The sequence below is a fragment of the Watersipora subatra genome, chromosome 2 (assembly GCF_963576615.1).
Source record: "Watersipora subatra chromosome 2, tzWatSuba1.1, whole genome shotgun sequence".
Taxonomy (NCBI): domain Eukaryota; kingdom Metazoa; phylum Bryozoa; class Gymnolaemata; order Cheilostomatida; family Watersiporidae; genus Watersipora; species Watersipora subatra.
The window spans coordinates 45,766,625-45,785,292 of record NC_088709.1 but is presented as its reverse complement, the minus strand read 5'-3'; the positions used below and the strand labels follow the sequence as shown (position 1 = coordinate 45,785,292).

At 34.5% G+C, this 18,668-nt stretch overlaps 2 protein-coding genes across 3 annotated transcripts in view; one reads left to right on the top strand and one right to left on the bottom strand.

Annotated features, from left to right (window-relative positions):
- The window catches only part of LOC137386953 (uncharacterized), a 13,983-nt gene extending 4,511 nt beyond the window's left edge, over window positions 1-9,472 (bottom strand). Inside the window, exons 1-3 of the mRNA XM_068073198.1 lie at window positions 9,255-9,472; window positions 4,076-4,244; window positions 2,105-2,200 (exon numbers count right to left, since the gene is read on the bottom strand). Coding sequence (XP_067929299.1) covers window positions 2,105-2,200; window positions 4,076-4,199 — 220 coding nt within the window. The 5' untranslated portion in view covers window positions 4,200-4,244; window positions 9,255-9,472. The remainder of the gene's footprint in view (window positions 1-2,104; window positions 2,201-4,075; window positions 4,245-9,254) is intronic.
- LOC137386954 (piercer of microtubule wall 1 protein-like) lies at window positions 8,228-18,668 on the top strand. Of its 2 annotated transcripts, XM_068073201.1 has the most exons (5): window positions 8,228-8,358; window positions 10,189-10,319; window positions 15,918-16,020; window positions 17,178-17,311; window positions 18,532-18,668. In XM_068073201.1, the coding sequence occupies exons 2-5, from the start codon at window positions 10,314-10,316 to the stop codon at window positions 18,598-18,600; spliced, it is 312 nt and encodes a 103-aa protein (XP_067929302.1). In that variant the 5' UTR covers window positions 8,228-8,358; window positions 10,189-10,313; the 3' UTR covers window positions 18,601-18,668. The 2 variants fall into 2 exon arrangements, with proteins under 2 accessions (XP_067929302.1, XP_067929301.1); XM_068073200.1 differs by lacking the exons at window positions 8,228-8,358; window positions 10,189-10,319 and adding an exon at window positions 13,890-14,048.

The window sequence follows — 18,668 nt, the reverse complement described above, 5'->3', positions numbered from 1 at the left end:
ATAAAGAATAACTTCAAATTACATGAACTAAATAACCGCTTAGCCCACTTTCTATTGGATACTTGTTCAATATACTGGGGGAATCTAAAAGCACCCTTATTGGTATACAGTAAGTTCTAGTATATGCTAACAACTTTATACCTTTCTAAGCCTTGCTATACCTAAGTCTACAGCAAGTCTGCTCATTGGACTCAGCTAATGATAAAATATTATTATATTTTAATCATCAACTCTCAAAAAATCAATGAATTTAAATTCGTGTCACTATGATCGTTTCTATAGGTCTCCATGGAATACGTGTCAAGGAGCTGGGTGTACAAACGATTATTCATGGAAAGACATGCTAAGTCATTCCAAGAACTAGTAAAGCTGCTTCAAGATTTCAGTCTAATCTGTTGGCTGTTGACGGTGTCACCAACTCGAAATAAAAGTAAAGACTTGAAACTTATTCCCTAAATTATTGATTGAATTCTTTTGAAACCTGCCTTTGCATTTTAGCTGCCAATACAGACTCACTAGACATTTTAGCTGCCAATACAGACTCACTAGACATTTTAGCTGCCAATACAGACTCACTAGACATTTTAGCTGCCAATACAGACTCACTAGACATCAAGCTAACACTTCGCGAATAGACTAACGATGTTTTCAGATTCCCTAAACTACTCTGACAGGTACGCATGACAAAATTTAAAAACAAACATCCTTAAAAGGGTTCACCACAAGTTTTTGTTTGCTCGATAAATTAGGAGTTATCCTCTACTTGCTACTCTCAGTGATATGGGACTGATACGACCGATGAACCAAAAAATTTTTAATATTTTTATCGATATTATAAACCAAATATTGGTTTATTATAGCATACAAGTATGAAACTATTTTCTCAGATCTCAGGCTATATTTTCTTATGATGGATTGAGACGAGTACAATGTCAGTGGACATCACCCGACTAGTTATCGTGTACCCTCGGCTACCCCAATCAAGGTAAAATTACTGTAATTCTCCTACAATTGTGAGGGATATGCGAATGGATTTCAAAGCCCAATTGCATACCACTTATGCTTAAAAAATGTCCTTAGTTCTTACATGCAACACTGGGTACCTGTTTACGACCAAATTTGATTGACAAATGACCGATAAAGGGGACCCTTGACTTATAATGTTGATCCTTTCTTGGGCCGCGGTGTGACTCGAATTTCAGTGTAAGTCGGAAATCAAATAAATTACTTTGTACTCTTATTAATACCTTCACCTCCATGATGGCCTTACTTTCGTTTGATGCATCGCCGTTAGAAGAATCTGCCTTCCGCTTTGGAGCCATGATGAAAGTAAAAACAATTTAACAAAAACTCAAACAGGTGACAAAGCGAGAACTGCCGGGCATAACCAAAATGGGGTACCACTAAAGCTGAGTAAAAGCACTGATGTTTTCCTCCGCCAAAAGCGCAACAAAACACATCCACACTAATGGAGAACTACACCAAAACGTTTGTATCATCAAAAAACAGTACGGTATAAGTCGAGATCGTAGTAGCCCAGGTACATTAAAAAATTACTAAAAGTATAGTCATGTGTTGATACAATTGGTCTGATACAATTTTACAAATCAATCAAATCAATCCGGCCTAAAAAGAATCAGCCCTAAGGATTAGATCAACATAGTCTAAAGGTAGTCATAACCATAGAGTGAAAAATATGATGATTAACAATTTTAGGTAATAAAACGTTTCATGAATGCTAAAACTAAAGAATATTAGAATAACATAAATTCAAACGCCTTCAGAATTATACAATCCCCTCTATCGACCTTGACATTGCTTTAGCCTGGCGTTCATTAATGCTTGGAGTAAGATGTCAATGAACTGACTATAAATGATCGACCTTACAGAATGTCATTGACTAACATCGACCAAAATTAAAAATCCTAACCTAAAGCAAATTAAAAAATCCACCTTATTTTAATCATGAACAACCAAACCAATTAATACCGCAAACATCTCTCATCACAAAACTCATATTTAAACTTGACTCACTACGTACTATAAACGCAACGCCGGCTCTACTAAAAACATATCTGCTACATGACGTGTTATAGATACTTACTGGTGAGGAATATTCCAACAATGAATATATCTGTCAGTTTGTCGTCTCCCACAGATTGGTCAAAGTTTATCGGCCATAATAAAAATGTAACTCCAACTAAAAGAAGCAAAGCATGGTAGAGCGTCCGTCCGTAAGATAGAACAGTCCAAATGTGCAGTGTCCAAATGACCTTCCAGTTGCTAATTGTGGTAATGCTATAAACAACACACTCTACCTTCCAGTTGCTAAGTCTTCAGAAGTTTTCCAAAAATTCAATCAAATGTTTGACTTTACAGCCAAAGTAATTTCAGACATACGATGATAACGGTTTCTCGAAACATCGTCAGGTCATAAGTGAAAAATTTCCTAATCTACGTCTAATTTTTACCTAGTCAAAGAGTAAGTTATGTCACATATCACCTCTTTCGCATCTACAACCTTCATATTGTCGAGAGACTGCGACTCTGTTCACGCGTGCAGATTAAAATAAGGTAAAGTAACCATAAAAACCTGTTTATATTATGCACTAGCACCGGTACGACGTGAGAGATCATCAGGTGTAATAAGCGATTACACAATCTTTCCAAAGTGTAGCAGGATGGCTGACTGATGCAGGTGTTAGTGTCGGTCTACCAAACCAAAATTCCAGAGTTCAAATCCCATTGAAAGCAACTTTTTTTCTAACTTGTAAGCATGAATTTAAGCGGACGGATGAATGGGCATGATTCTTATTATGGCAAAGATTTAGTTTTAAAAATGAGTTTTCCCATAGTTTTATATGTGTTTGTTTTAATGCTACTTACAATCATCTAATTTCAATTAAGGAGTTCCAGTATGTCTCCGGGCACTAAAGCTGACTACAGGATATTACTATTATATTATCTTTGTTATATTATCATATTCCTCTAGGAATATCTGCCTCAACATGCGACGGTATGTAGAAGTTTGACTGTAACTGCTTTGTAAAAAGTAATTTGTAGCACCAAATTTAATAAGTTACACGGTCACCAGAGATAGAAGCAATGATTTATGAATTGTAAAGAAGGCTTATTAACACAGTCCAGAACAGTTATCGACTGTTGATGCTATATTTAGAGAACAACTTAAAACTAAAACAATAAATCCCACTTTGTCATTGCATGTCAGTCTGCATAAACATTGGGGGTTTTTACATTTTTGGCCGATTTCATCCAAACTTCACACGCATGTGCTTCATGCATTCCATCAGATCACTACATTCAGTTTTAAGACTGCATCTGGTTTCTGACAACCAGCCTTTTAAACGTCCATTGGCGGGCTGTCTCTCTGATCTCGGTCATTGCCGGGCTCGCTGCTAGTGTATTATATATAACTGAAACAATATCATATTCCCAAAAAATGTCCTGCATCAAACTCTTTGAACTGCCTAATACATGGCATAACTTGGTTTGATATGGACATCTCATACACTTACGCTAGATTTAAAAACCAACGTCAAAGATAAAGGGGTGAAGGAATTTGACTTACCTTAACTTACAATGGAAGGCGACTTACCTTAACTTACAATGGACAGCGACTTACCTTAACTTACAATGGAAAGCGACTTACCTTAACTTACAATGGAAGGCGACTTACCTTAACTTACAATGGAAAGCGACTTACCTTAACTTACAATGGTAGGCGACATACCTTAACTTACAATGGAAAGCGACTTACCTTAACTTACAATGGAAGGCGACTTACCTTAACTTACAATGGCAGGCGACTTACCTTAACTTACAATGGAAAGCGACTTACTTTAACTTACAATGGAAAGCAACTTACGTTAACTTACAATGGAAGGCGACTTACCTTAACTTACAATGGAAGGCGACTTACCTTAACTTACAATGGAAGGCAACTTACCTTAACTTACAATGGAAAGCGATTTACCTTAACTTACAATGGAAAGCGACTTACCTTAACTTACAATGGAAAGCAACTTACCTTAACTTACAATGGAAAGCGACTTACCTATGACAGAGAAAAATGCAAGAGGAAAAAAGATGATGAGCAATGGATTGTCATATTTAGATTTTTCTTCGTGGCTTGTGAACCCTTCATCTTTTGAGTTACGCTGCTGAAAACAGCATTTCATTACGAAGCGGGTGGATGTCAAGTGTCTCCCAGCTGTAGATGATTCCTAGAGAAAGAAGACACTCGATATAGTCTATATCTGCAACTGTAGGTCTTCTGTGTAATTAAGTGCTCATGTCAATATTTGCTTACACATTTAATAACACATTTACATAAAGCTTTGTGGAGTCTTTACACTATATTTATAACTAATAACAAGGCTTGGAGATAATGTTACCTCTTTATTAAGCTGAATGCCTGATAACTAGATAATTAGGCCAAGACCTGTCTCACTACATACAGAGTAACTCATATCAAGCTGTAAAATATTTCATCTAAAAGTATAAATATTTTTCCATCATTTGAGGTTTTGTATGTTTTAGATGATCTGACTGCCATCAAAGTTCAGCATTAAAATTTAAAAAAACTTGAACACTTAGAGAAAGACTTTTCCAAAAACTATATCAATAGTTGCAATTCCTTCTCGTTGGAGAGGGAAATGCGACTATTGACGTCATTTCTGGAGAAATTGTCCTCTCTCGTTAGGGCATCTGCAATTGCGTTCAAGTTGCAGTGTTATGTGTCTCTATCAACATATATTTTATTTTGTATTTGCTCATGGTTGCTAGAATAAAACTTCAAATATAGCCTCAGATACATTGCTATAGATGTTTCGTATGATTTAAAGATAAATTGGTTATAATTCATCTTATTGTTTTCCTCTAAATGCTGCGTAAGTGTGAGTATCAGATCCTGATGAAACCGTATATTTATCACTTATAAACAATACGCACCACAATTGACAACATTTTTGGGTAAGTCTGTGCATGTCTTTTTCTTTTTGATGAAATCTTTTTAAAATTTGATGCGAGTAATTGACCCTTAATTGACCCTTAATTGACCCTTAATTGACCCTTAATTGACCCTTAATTGACCCTTAATTGACCCTTAATTGACCCTTAATTGACTCAAAGCTTGTGCTTATTGCAAATGCTCAATTGGTATTGGTTTGTCAAGGGAGTTTATAGTCCTGTAACACAAAATTCAAAGCAGCTGTAACAATCCTATCTCACATGTACATCTATCTAGTGACTTATTGTTTTGTCATTTTGGACTTTACAGAATCTGAGAGGAGTTATGTTAAATCTATCAACTAAATTTTTGCTAAAGTTAATAGAATGACCATCCAGAGATTAGAAGAACAGATTGCATCATCGATCATCGATATACTGTACATGAAGTTGTTTAAATGGCATCTTCAGACCTCGGCAAGAGGCCAAAAATGCACATGCCTCTTAGTAATACAAACAAAGGAAGAGAGCAACTATGGACAGCTGTCTTTGTTTCTATGAGTAATTCTAAATGCACCTTGGGAGCTAGTAACAGCGACTAGTAGGTAGTTTAAAGTCTCAAGACAGTGGTTCCTAACCTTGTTGGGGACATACTGAACCCATATGTGCTGAACACATACTGAATCATATGTGCTTTCACTGAACCCTTCTTTATTTGAAAATAAAATGTGATTACTTTCAAATTCAAAACGGGGATAAATTTTCTTGGTACACAAAATGAACCTTGTATTAACATTGCTGTGTTCAAAGAACAAAGCTAATACAATTCATGAACTCACAATAAATTATATATCTGTTCATAAAGACATGACCTGGCAAATCAGTGCGACGTCTGTTGTTGCCTTTCAGAGACCTCTGCTGAGACTGATTCACTGGATCCCTAGGATTCCACTAAACTCAGATTAAAAACCTCTGCCTTAAGAGCTAGTAACAGCAACTGGTATAAAGTTTAACTTCGACAAGCAAAGTTAATCCGTCCTTATATAAGCTTCATAAGTCGAAACCATTGTATATTGACGCAAGCATCTTCATAAGAATACATTGTCTTTTGTTTAATTTGTTCTAGAGATCAAAAAACAATGATAAGTACGTCTGGTTTATAAAGGTTGTGTCCCAAAGCTCTGAATGTGTGACACACAACATTTGTTCCAACAGTCCTATTTTGTAAGCAAAAGCTACAAACCTGATCAACCATTTTTTTTAAAAGATTAAAAAATACTATAGAAAATATACATGTACATTTGGTTAATTGAAATAGTATTCGGTATAAGTCTGAAGGAACTCTGGCTCTATCAATCTCTCTACCACTGAACCTACATATTGCCAAGTTTGTATGTATCTGTCATATATATCCACACTAATTGAAAAAGAATATTCTGTAGAAAGATGGCTTAATGGTCAGATTTAGAACCCAGAGTGTTGTGTACTATACGAGAAAAACATGATGACACGTTTCAATATCATTTGTGCCTCAATTAAACGATTTTTAGGTGAAAAGGAACTTATCCGCAATGACCTCTTTGTGAAGTCATCAACTATGCCTACAGTCTATAACTACAGACACTGTCAAAGATGTAGTGAAGGAAGTTGCCAAATTCAAGAAAACCTTAAGAATGCTCTTTCAATTTTTACTGAAACCAATTTATATTGTCACTGTTACCGATGTATACTATCACTATTACCAAGCGCTTCAACACAAAAGAGCAATAAAATACTTGAAGTAATAATAATGATAGTCTGAAATACTATGACACTCCTCCTCTGAACACCCCAAACCATGCCACCTTTAGGCCATCTTTCAAGCATCTGACAGGCAAAACATGCCACCTTTGGTTCATTTGTCAAACATCTGACATATGACCACTCATATTATAGAACAGTTGATGCATTAACATGCAGCAATTCTACTAGATTTGACTTGGTTCAAGTTATCAAAACACAATGCAAGTCCATGGATGGTGTGACACCTGAGCAACAACCCACTGTCCCAGAGCCATATACAATGTAATGTCCCGTTATGAGTAATTCAATGATGAAGTATAAAATATGGCAATCAACAGAGATTTTTGATTTTAGCCTTTTTACTGAAGATATGTTTTCAACATTATTGTTATGACCGTATAAGAAATATAACGATACTAAGGTCCGATCCGTTTGTGCACATAGACTATCATTCGAAGATAATTTACAAGCCCTAACAATTGGGTTCTTTAAAATGCTTGAGGATTATTTGATTGCTGTCGTAGGCTAGGCGGTAAAAAGATGAGCAATGTACAGGGTAGAGTTACTAACTATGCGTCGGCTAATAAACAACAGATGTGCCTAAATTGAATTCGAAATGATGAAAGGCTGATGGTTTAAGAAGCAATCGTGTAATAGGTGGGAATGGACTAAGTTTTTATGGTTGAGTTGACCTATGCATAAAAGGTTAACTAACTGACTGCAGAAAAACACAGAAACGAATAAAATAATAAAAACCATCTCACGTTGACCTGATTTAACAGGGTGGCTGCATAACCATGCATGAACAGAACAAGATACCTGGTTTGATCCAGACCATTGAGTAATCATGTTCTATAGGAGACCTGCATATATCAGCAATAAAATGAAAAATTATGCGGCGAATAACCACCAGTGGAGGGACTTGAAAATACCAACTTGATGATGAAATTATATAATGCCACAACGCCTCAACAAGGTAATGACATTGTGGCAATTATATAACGTCACAATGCTATGGTGGATCAACACACCTTGCACATTTATGTGCAACCATTAAAGGCCGGCTCACACTATATCGCCGTTTGTCAGCGTTTCCCTTTTGGCATTCATAGTCGATTATGTGAACCATGAATTGATGGCATCGACGAAACATCGCGGACACGTCAGGAAAGTTTGCAGCTGCCAAACTGTCCCAATATTTCGCCGAGCATCAACGACTGCCTTTCAAATTTGAATATTTCGGCGATGGTAATTCGCGGTCGCGAATAGTGATTTATTCATATCCGTATTAATGATAGTTGCTGCGGGACTAGTTTGTGATTCCAGCCCGCGAAAACAAAGCAGTTTCTTCGCGAAAATGTAAAAATATAAATGAGAACAGTACGTCACAGAGTATTTCCTGATGCATAACGCGGATGGATAAGTGATAGTGTGAACATCGTTATTACCGACGATCACCGAAGTATAGTGGCATCAACGCCGAGATACGGCAATATCGTGTGAACCATCCTTAAGGTTATGACATTCGCCTTGTCGGTTAGCCATTTGTTAGCAGGCGCTGAGATGTACTCAGCTTTATTTTGTTAGTCTCCACTAGTTGCTTGTATGGTAAGTTTATGAAATAGTGAAAGTTACAACATGCACTCCATTTTATGGTTTTGCTAGCGCTAGTTTAAAATGGTTCGGTACACTTGAATTCTAGATAGACAAGGCAGTTGATTGAAGTAGTTTGGCTATGTAGATCAGCCATAGTTTATAAATATGTTTTACTTTCCTATCAGTCAAAGGTCAACGTCAGGTCACTGAATGGCCTAAAATTGGCAAAGCAAACAACTGCCAAAGTTTAGTTTTTTATGGGTTGTAGTAGTTATAAAACAGAGCATTAGCACTATTATCAACAACACTATTTTGTATATAACCTTCTGAAAAATAGTAATTGAACAAAACTATCAGACCGAAGTAGTACTTCAGACATTTAACATTACTTGTAATGCTTTGAGTTCTACTTTCTGCCCTAAATGTTTTATGCATCTAACCTATTATAGTGATTAAACTGTGTAAAATGTTCAGTTTGCTGATGGTTGGTGAACTGTCTTGACTATTATCGTTCTCATCAACCTGTGATAACCTATTCATTTTTTTGAAAAACATGCTGAGCATTTTGTACAATTGAAAAACAATTCTGAAAAACAACAAAGCTTTGTCATCAATATGCAGAGCAAGACATCAGTGAAGAAAGGATATTGTATCCCGCTGTGGAATGAAGAGCTCACTGTTACTGAATCTAATAAACTCTAGAACACTCTTAGGGTGTATGATGCATGACAGCAAATCAAATGTCTAATTGAAATAGATACTGCGAAAACAAACGCCTTATCAACATAGAAAACAAGGGAAGATTAACCTTTTAGTTTTAACATCTTAGACAGTAATAGCAACTCAAGCTTGACTCAGTTGTTAAGATTGTTAACTCTATATCTGTACATATTAATCTTATTACTCACCTTATCGCTGTTTCTAATCCCTGCGTCCTACAGAAACTATGCCATAGGAGTCAGTACCTAACTACTAGGCAACTGCTTTGCGTCTACTGGAAAGATTTCCTTGCATACAAATACTTTCAATGATCAATAAAAGAATGAATGGGTCCATTCACATGTTACTTGCTGATGGCTGCCACCTAAATGCGTGACTCATTCATTAGAGCCATTCATTAGAGCGGCAACTCGTCATTAATTGTGAGTGGATGATTACTTACAGCTATAAATCACGAGTCTGGGATTCACAGTCTTCAAGATGTGAGCATATTGACCAATAGCAGGAGTTATGTACTACAAACAGGCGCATGGAATGGTAGCAATTATCATGATCTAAATTTAAGCAGATTTGCCCTTATTACCAACATGAGTTCATGTTTACCAAAAATTTATCTACACACTTACTACAGGGTACATAAAGTATTCATGAGTCTTCAAACAAAACTGCTTGTTCTGATGATAACTTTTACGTCATTCAGTGCTGCGATGTACCTTTTAAAGATGTGATTGCACCATTGAAGTCGTTCAAAGGAAATTTAGACCAATATAAGACTAAAATATCAGCTACAATTGGATGTCATTTTTGTCTTTGTCGACTAGCCCGGTCCAGAGATATATGCATTTGAATGAGATCATTTTTTGAAACGCTCAGATTCAAGCGGCTTCTTTAATCGTGACGAGTATAGTAAGCGTGCAAAGAGTGATAAATACACGATCTCTTCTTTAGTCAATCATCAACACGAAATTTTCATATAAGTCATAATAAATTTTATTGCTAATAAAACTCATTGTCCGTGATATCGAACATTTTCGTCGTTAGGAAATTTACTTAATTACTAAATCGCACATGCTACGCGACTCGTTTTATTGACGAACAACATAATTGTAACAATTCTTTCAGTTTCATCAAAGGTGACTCCGAGTTTTCTGAGCATCAGGTAGTGAAAGATTGGGGCAGACAGCTTATGGTTGGAGCTGACAAGCTTCAACAGCGTTATGCTGCAGAGGAAGATAAGAGAATGAGGAATGGAGGTAAATCTATCTTTGACTTTGAGTCTCCTATATATATATATATATATATATATATATATATATATATATATATATATATATGTATGTATGTATACAAAACCAAAGGTAATAATTTTAGTACTCATGAATACATTTACTAATTAATAAAATTATAGCGTTTTGCTATTACCAATCATCGTTTCATAACTTTTTTATCATTTCACTTCGCTATATTTGCTCCAAATTTTCTTTGGCCGTTTTAGCTAGCAAATTAGATTTATGATTAACATTTAGGTTTACTTCTCACTTGTAGAAAGTGAGAAAAATCGATTGATCAATGTTCACTTTTAACTCCAAAAAAAAGCTTTGAATCATTGGCTTGGCGTACTTATGCTTTTGTTAAACATTTATTCCTTTTGAAAATTACGCTCTCAATCTATTTAACTTCCAAATCGAAAGCATTCAGTAGATACGCGTTAGAACGACATCAATAAATGACATATATTTATGACATTCGTTTTTATGCTTGCTGCTGTAGCTTATGTAAATCAGAACAGACCATTTTTTGGAATGTGTTTGCGAAGTTTATTGACTTATCAACATGTTTGGAAGTTACCTGCTTTTGGGAAGTTTTATTTTCGGCATCAAGCTGTTCTAATTTTTAAGTTTGCTGCTTGAACAAAGTGTCAATTAAAGAACACTTTAGAAATAGACTGAGAATCATAGAAAATTGTAGAGAATCATATATAGCCCAGTTTCTAGTATCAAAACAACCCTTTGTATCGTATACTGATGAAGAAGAATTAGAGTGCTTTCAAAAATTATGCTTTAGGTTTACGCTACCATATCGACAGTTATAGACAGTTACGACCAACGCCTAGATACCCTTGAAGATGAACTTCCACCAATTTTTTGTAGTATCAGAAAGTATCAATGTTTCTATGATTTACGATTGTTTTTGATGTTAGAGGTGATCTGATTGACAGGATGCTTCAAGATTAAAATCGATAAAATGGATTAGTAAAACAAGTAAAACATTCAGCTAATACAATGCAAACAGAGGTGGTGGCGTAATAGACCTGAAGCAACTACAACTAAAAAGTCCAATTTATTGTGAATTAAGACATACCAATCATAAATTCTATAACGATCAGGCAATATGCTAAATAAACTGTTTGCTAGATGAAAAGATATGTGAGTGTTTACAATAATGAATAGCCGGGAGATAGTTGAAAACCAATAACTAAATTGGTTCTTGACATTGGTGAAGTCATTTGATTGATGAATTATATTTTAGACCAAAATATCGGTGGGCATCGATACTATTCCGTCACCATGAGGTTACGTGTCAAAAGACATTCTTACAGCTCAACTAGTTAGTAATACAATAACTAGCCTTGTATGAAAAGAGTAAAAATGGTTAATCTTCATAATTTTGTTCAATATAGGCAAACATTTAGTGAAAGCCCTAACAGCTGATTACATACCACAGTGAAAATCTATCTATATTAATAAATTTAATTTGGGTCACTATGGTGTGTGTCTGTCTGTTATGGTGTGTGGTTGTCTGTTATGGTGTGTGTCTGTCTGTTATGGTGTGTGTCTGTCTGCTACTGTGAGTAAACGTTATGCGTTTCTACATTCGTTGGCCAATTTCATTCAAACTTCAGCAGCATGTGCTTCATGTCTCTTGTCAGGTCACTGAAAACATTGGTTTTCAGTGACCCGAAAACCAATGTCACTGAAAACCACTGAAAACAGTGGTTTCAGTGGTTTGGAAAAAATGGTCGGTTCCAAAACTAAGTCTGGTTCCTGAGAACCAGCCTTCTATACACCCACCTGTGGGCTACGTAAAAGAGATACCCAGTATGGAGATGCTGCATTAGTGAACAGTGCATTAGTTCATGCATTCAGACTTATTCCCTGTTATTATCAATCAATCGTAAACTAATTCTGCATTCTTGTATTATTATCTCATCATTCATTGTTTGTTTCTTGAGAGTATGTTTATTTTAGACAATAGGTGCCGCTATTTTTTAATACAATCAATAATACGTGAGCTTACAAAATACATCAGCCTTGGCCTTTGTTACTAAATATTCCAACAGTTAGCCCCAACCTCCCAGCCTAGAAGTAGTACAGCAAATTATTCTTGAACACAATACAAGCAACATTCTGAAGTTTTTCTCTCATCACTTTACAAGGACAACAAGTGATTGGGAGCACCAGCAAGCTTCATAATAAATACCTATACTTCGGTCATACAAACACATAATAAGGTAGCTGGTCAATTTGCACCAGGAGTACTCGGATCATTTGGTGTTATTTCAAGGATGTAAAAGTTGGAGTTGCTTTTCCTCTGACCGGAATATTTGAGGCGAGTCATCAATACTTACAGGGGAGAAAACTACAACAATCTCAATAGCACATGAAACTACGTACATGTACGGTACTCTATTAATGAAGTAATGCGTACACATTCAGCCTGATCGCTAATTGAATTTATATTCTTTCTTTAACCTTTGTGTGACTTACATTTACTCTTTTTGATACGCCACAAATTAACAGGCTTCTGCACGATACAGATTGCATGTTTTATTGATAGTTGTAGGCCTATACTCCTCGAACGGTTGCAGCTAAGTTTTTGTCGTCACATGTACGTAATAATATATCCAGATTTCTGGCTTACCACGGTCGATCTGCTCTAAATTGCTGCTCCAAAAATTTCTAAAAACGGAGATAATTGCTAAACAAAATGAGAGAACTATTTACCGTGTTTTAGAATATTTTTCATAGCAAGTAAATCCAAACTTAATCTTTTTGAACAATAATAACATATTAATTGATCTGCTATTTTTCAAGTAAAATCAAAGTTCTGCAGAACGGCACATATATACTGTAGCTCGATAGTGTTGTCAAAAAACGCTCTACGAATTTGGGTAGCCAGGATGCTAGAGACCAACACGAAGATTTCATTCAAATTGACTTATTATTAAAGCAACGCAATTTAATAGTATTTTGTTGAAAAGAAACCCCTTGCACAAATAACCAAATATTTAGACAAACTGACTGTTGCTATTTGCAAATAATTAAGTCGGATCCTACATTTGCTTCAGCACCACTAAGACCTATAATTGCTACATGTACTTTCGTTCGATGCTTTAACGCAGTCCTGCAGTTTTACGTTTATGTTATAGCCTAAGTGCTAGTAGGGAAGAAAATGAACCATCTGAGACACAATAGCAGTCACCATCGTTATGGTAATCATAGAAACTAAGCTAAAATAAATAGTAAAGTAAAATTGAGCCAAATCTCGTTGTGGAAATCACATTACGTATGTCGTCAACAAAAAGCTTTCAAAATCGAGTGGTTGGAAAGATCAAAAACCTGATTTTTAATTATGCTTTAAAATATTGAAAGCAAGCAAGTCACAGAGCTTGTTTTCACAGAAGTTAGGTTTCTGTATCAACCTCACAGTTCGCTGAAAATATAGATTCAATGAAAGTTGTCTTCTTTCGCTATCAATCATTCTAGCGATTTCATTGGTTGCCAAGTAGACGTTTTTCCTTAACAACAAATAACCAAATTGGAGCGGTGCAGCGCTCATTATTTGATTGTTTATTGTTTGTAACTACTTGTTTGAATAGAATAGCTTTGCTTATTAAATATAAATCTTGCAGTTTATAGCTTTTGTCTTAGAACTTATTTACACTGCACGAAACTTCAATGGCCGAGGCTTCTAATTGTCAGGTAGCGTTTGTTTTACCTTTTCCTATTACCGAACACCGATACACTGAAGGGGCTGTATATCATTGATTCAAGGGGTTATTTGAAATGTTAATGGAATGTTTGAAAACTCAATTACTTCAAGCAAGTGTTGTTTTTATTATATGAAAGTTAATTTTTTTCTAAACAAAGATGATTTGATATATTTTTTAAGTAATTCACATCAACTCACATCAGTGATGGCATCACGCAGAGGCGAAAGGAGGAGAGGGCAAAAGGCATGTGCCACAGTATTTTGGTATATACACAGTTATTTCAGTTGTCTAGGACTATTATTACTGGCAGCTAAATATTGTGTTTTAGCGGTAATTTTTTAGTCAGTAGATTATAGCTGACAATTGCAAAAAAAGAATTCTTTGAAGTTGACCGTTTGTTCGATTTCACGTTCACTAATTTGATATTCATATTTTTGCGTAATAATTTTTGTAAACTGTTATAAATAAAAAATAGTTTAATTATAGTTGGAGATGTTGTTTAAAGAACATATATATATTCATAATATAGTATGAATTATTACCCAATTGGCAATTAACTAATAAAAAGTACATACCAGTTGATTTAGTTAAACATGTTAGCTTATGTTGAACATTTAATAGTTTATGTAGGACATTGCCATGTTAGCTTATGTTAAACCTTTGATTTTCTCCTTAAACTTTTTTATATCACTGATTGATCAAATATTTTCAAATTATTATGTAGTGATGTAAAAGGTGAATTGCTCTCACCAGGTTAGCTATCTGACTTGTTAAAAACTAGGTGACATTCTCAGTCAATTTGATTGTAGTCAACTCGGTTGTACCTTTTTGTACTCAATTCTAAATAGTAAACAAGAATTTTGCCAAGCTTTTTTATAGCATACTGAAATATATTCAAATAATCTATACACGATATATAAATCTAAAAGTGTTTAGTTATAGTATCTAGTTATAGCAATAATAACGATAATAATAATACGCACTGGCATAAAACTCACAAACTTCAGTTTTGCAGACAGGTACACTAACCGCTACCCCACAAGGCCACTTAGCCATACTATGGAATAATTGTGTACATGCTTATTACATCTGCCAATCTCTAGTGGCACTTGGTTAAAAGATGCTTGCTTTACACTTCATCTAGCATGCTTAACTACTAGAAGGAAAATATGTTCCCAGAATGCATTTCTCCAAAATGCTATTACTATATGTATAACATAATAGTATAATTATGTATAACAAAATGCTATAAGTTTATGTATAATGTAAACTTATAATATAATTTTATGTATAACATAAACTTAATTAAACTTATAGCATACTCAGAAATAAACGAACACCTTCATATGAAAGTTATAATGATAAAATTAATATTGTATATCTTGATTCAAAATATTTTTTTGTTAGAAAAACCTGTTTTATCACCGGGTATATTATCACCGGGTATTTATCACAGCATTGTCGGGTATATTAAGTGTGTGTGTGTTAAGCACATTATATTAGAATGAGAACTGAGAAATTTGCTGAAAATGAGTTTTGCTGAAATTGAGTGTACAATGTAAGAGAGTGTTGGTGAAACCAATACACAATCTGTAACATAGTCAAAGGGTTCAGATGAAAAAACATTACAAAGTCTTACAAATAATCATGATGCAGAAGTTGTTATGATTAACTAGTAACTTTACTTACAATATCCATAGCAATCGCAAACCCGTGTGTAGCCTAACGTCGTAAGAATACACAGGACATGCAAGGACACACAGGGGTGCCCTCATACACGCTCTATATTCTCAACAAAATTAAGGTACTATATTCAGTTGTGTGCTGCTATTACATCTTAGATTTCTTATGATTGCAGACCACAACCCAGCCAGTTGGTGGCTGCTACATTCCTGGCAATGTTGTGTTCTCTTGTCAAAAAGATGTGTTGATAACCCCTGCTACACAGCAAGATCCTTCAGGTATAAATATAGCGGTGCGCAGCTGGTTTATGAATAAGATGAAAGCTTTGGCAAGTTGAGTTACGTAAATGAGTAGGAACTCATACTAGGAGTGACTGACAACAACCCCTATGAGCTGGTTGAGGTAGCCATGCATATTTGAATTGCTATAGTTATGTATTGGAAATATAATATCCTATCCATCATAGTCTTTCTTATCAGAAAAAGAACAAGAATTACTAAAAGTGAAACTACATTACTGAAAGTGAAAAACTACATTACTAAAAGTGAAACTACATTACTAAAAGTGAAAAAATACATTACTAAAAGTGAAAAACTACATTACTAAAAGTGAAACTACATTACTAAAAGTGAAAAACTATATTACTGAAAGTAAAACTACATTACTAAAAGTGAAACTACATTACTAAAAGTGAAAAACTACATTACTAAAGGTGAAACTACATTACTAAAAGTGAAAAACTACATTACTAAAAGAGAAACTACATTACTAAAAGTGAAACTACATTACTAAAGGTGAAACTACATTACTAAAAGTGAAACTACATTACTAAAAGTGAAACTGGTTATAAAATAAGATTAGCAAAAATGTAACTTTTTGTATTAAAAATACTATAATGTTCAAAAAAATTTAAGATAACTATAACAGCAAGTTTGAAGTGTTTTAGTTTATTAAAAAAGTTGAAATGCATTTTTCTGAAAAACTGCTCAAATTTAAAGTGAATGTAAACACATAATTTTAACATTGTTTTATATGATTGGTAATGCATGATACTATGTTAAAGTTGCCCTTCATCAGTAAATTGCGTTTACTTTCCCTTTAAGGACCATTTTAACACAATAACGTTAATTTTGTGCATTTTTGAACCACTTAACTCCGTTAACCATGGCGTTTACATCCAAGTTAATTTCTCAAACAAATTTTACATGTTGGAAGTTCATCCTGAAATTGAAAGTATTTTATAGAATTTTTGTAAAAAAATATACTTCGCCATATTAAAAATGGTGTTTAAATTTTAATGCTCAACTTTTTAAAAATGTGACTTCAGTAGCTGAGTTGTTATAACTCAGTGATAGGCTGACCAACTATAGAACTATAGTATTTAGTTGTTCAAAGAAGTACCTCTATACACGGTAAAAGTTTGTGTTTTATTCAGACTACCTCCAGGGATACGCAAGGAAACCTGTGAACCCGATGTACAAGACATCTGCGCAAGATTACGGTTCAAAGGTTCCAACATATCACTCCATGCCCATTGACTTTTTTGGCAAATCTCAAAAGTTTTCTAATGTAAGTGTGATTTAGATTATATTAGATCGTATTACAAACGATAATTCTGAAGCTCTGTTGCTTTAGTTGGAAATTTAGTCTTGAGAGTTTCAAAAACTATATAGAAAAATATCGAACAGTTCAGAAGGTCAAATGCTTAATAAAATGGCAGACTTTTGGTCTGATACCCGATAATTGGGTCATTTGAAATAATGCTCGTGAAAATTATTTATTTAAAAGTGTGTGTATCTTAATAGTGTGTTCTTAGTACCATACCTGTAGTTTGTATCAAGTAATATCACCACAGCTTATATTATAGATTTTCTATATATTAATATATAAGACATAATTGTATAATGTACATCAACTGAAACATATATATTATATATGTTTCAGTTTATGAACTTTTTGTTAATGCAACCAACAATTTACTATCCCGACTCCTCCACAATACTATTAGATTACCAACTTCTAAATACTTTTGTTCAACTCAAGTCAATAATTCCTGATTTCTGTCATCCCGGTTTGTTCTTTGGTGTCTAATGGAAACTATCATTTAGTTGATGACTACTGATGCCAATAAAAACTCATACATACATATAACATATATAATGTGATATAACACATTGTCTGACGTACTAATTAAAATATTACAGTATGTTACAGATCATTTTGGAGATTCTTTGATTTTACACGAAAAGTTCTGTCTTCTTTAGAATATAAAACTCAATTGGTAACATATCACACTTGTAATATTTTAGTTTTCATACATCACAACCACAATTCAAATTCAAAGTTCAGCTTGAAATTATTTCAGTTTATTCTGAATCCAATCTCAAACTCGGGAGGATAATTTCACTAAAATATTTGTTACTCAACTAAAATATTTACTTACTCAACTGTCAACACTTTGTACACAGACGTTACATCATCCGTTACTATTACATATGTTAGGATATTTTAAATCAATTACAGGAGAATTGTGACGGACCCTTCAAAAAATTGCACATTACCAAGTGCAAGGTGATTAAACAAATTTACCTTTTGGTTTGATTCCTTTCTGCCATTTCACTTATCTTTAATACAAGCTCGTATTGACACGTTTTATTCTCCTCTGCTCTTGCACGATCAGCACCAAGTAGCCACCTGCTACTGTTGTCAACGATCAGCACCAAGTAGCCATCCACCCGCTACTGTTGTCATGAGCAAAACCTTATATTGTTCTTGCTTGATATTTACAGCACCTAGGCGTCTGCGGCATGCCGAGAAACCATTCTCTGAACACAGCAGTCACACCGAGCAAGGTATAATCTTGACAAGCTTATGACAGCTGAGAAGAAGTGCTTTCCGCAAACTACCATCATGAGCTGCGAGATTT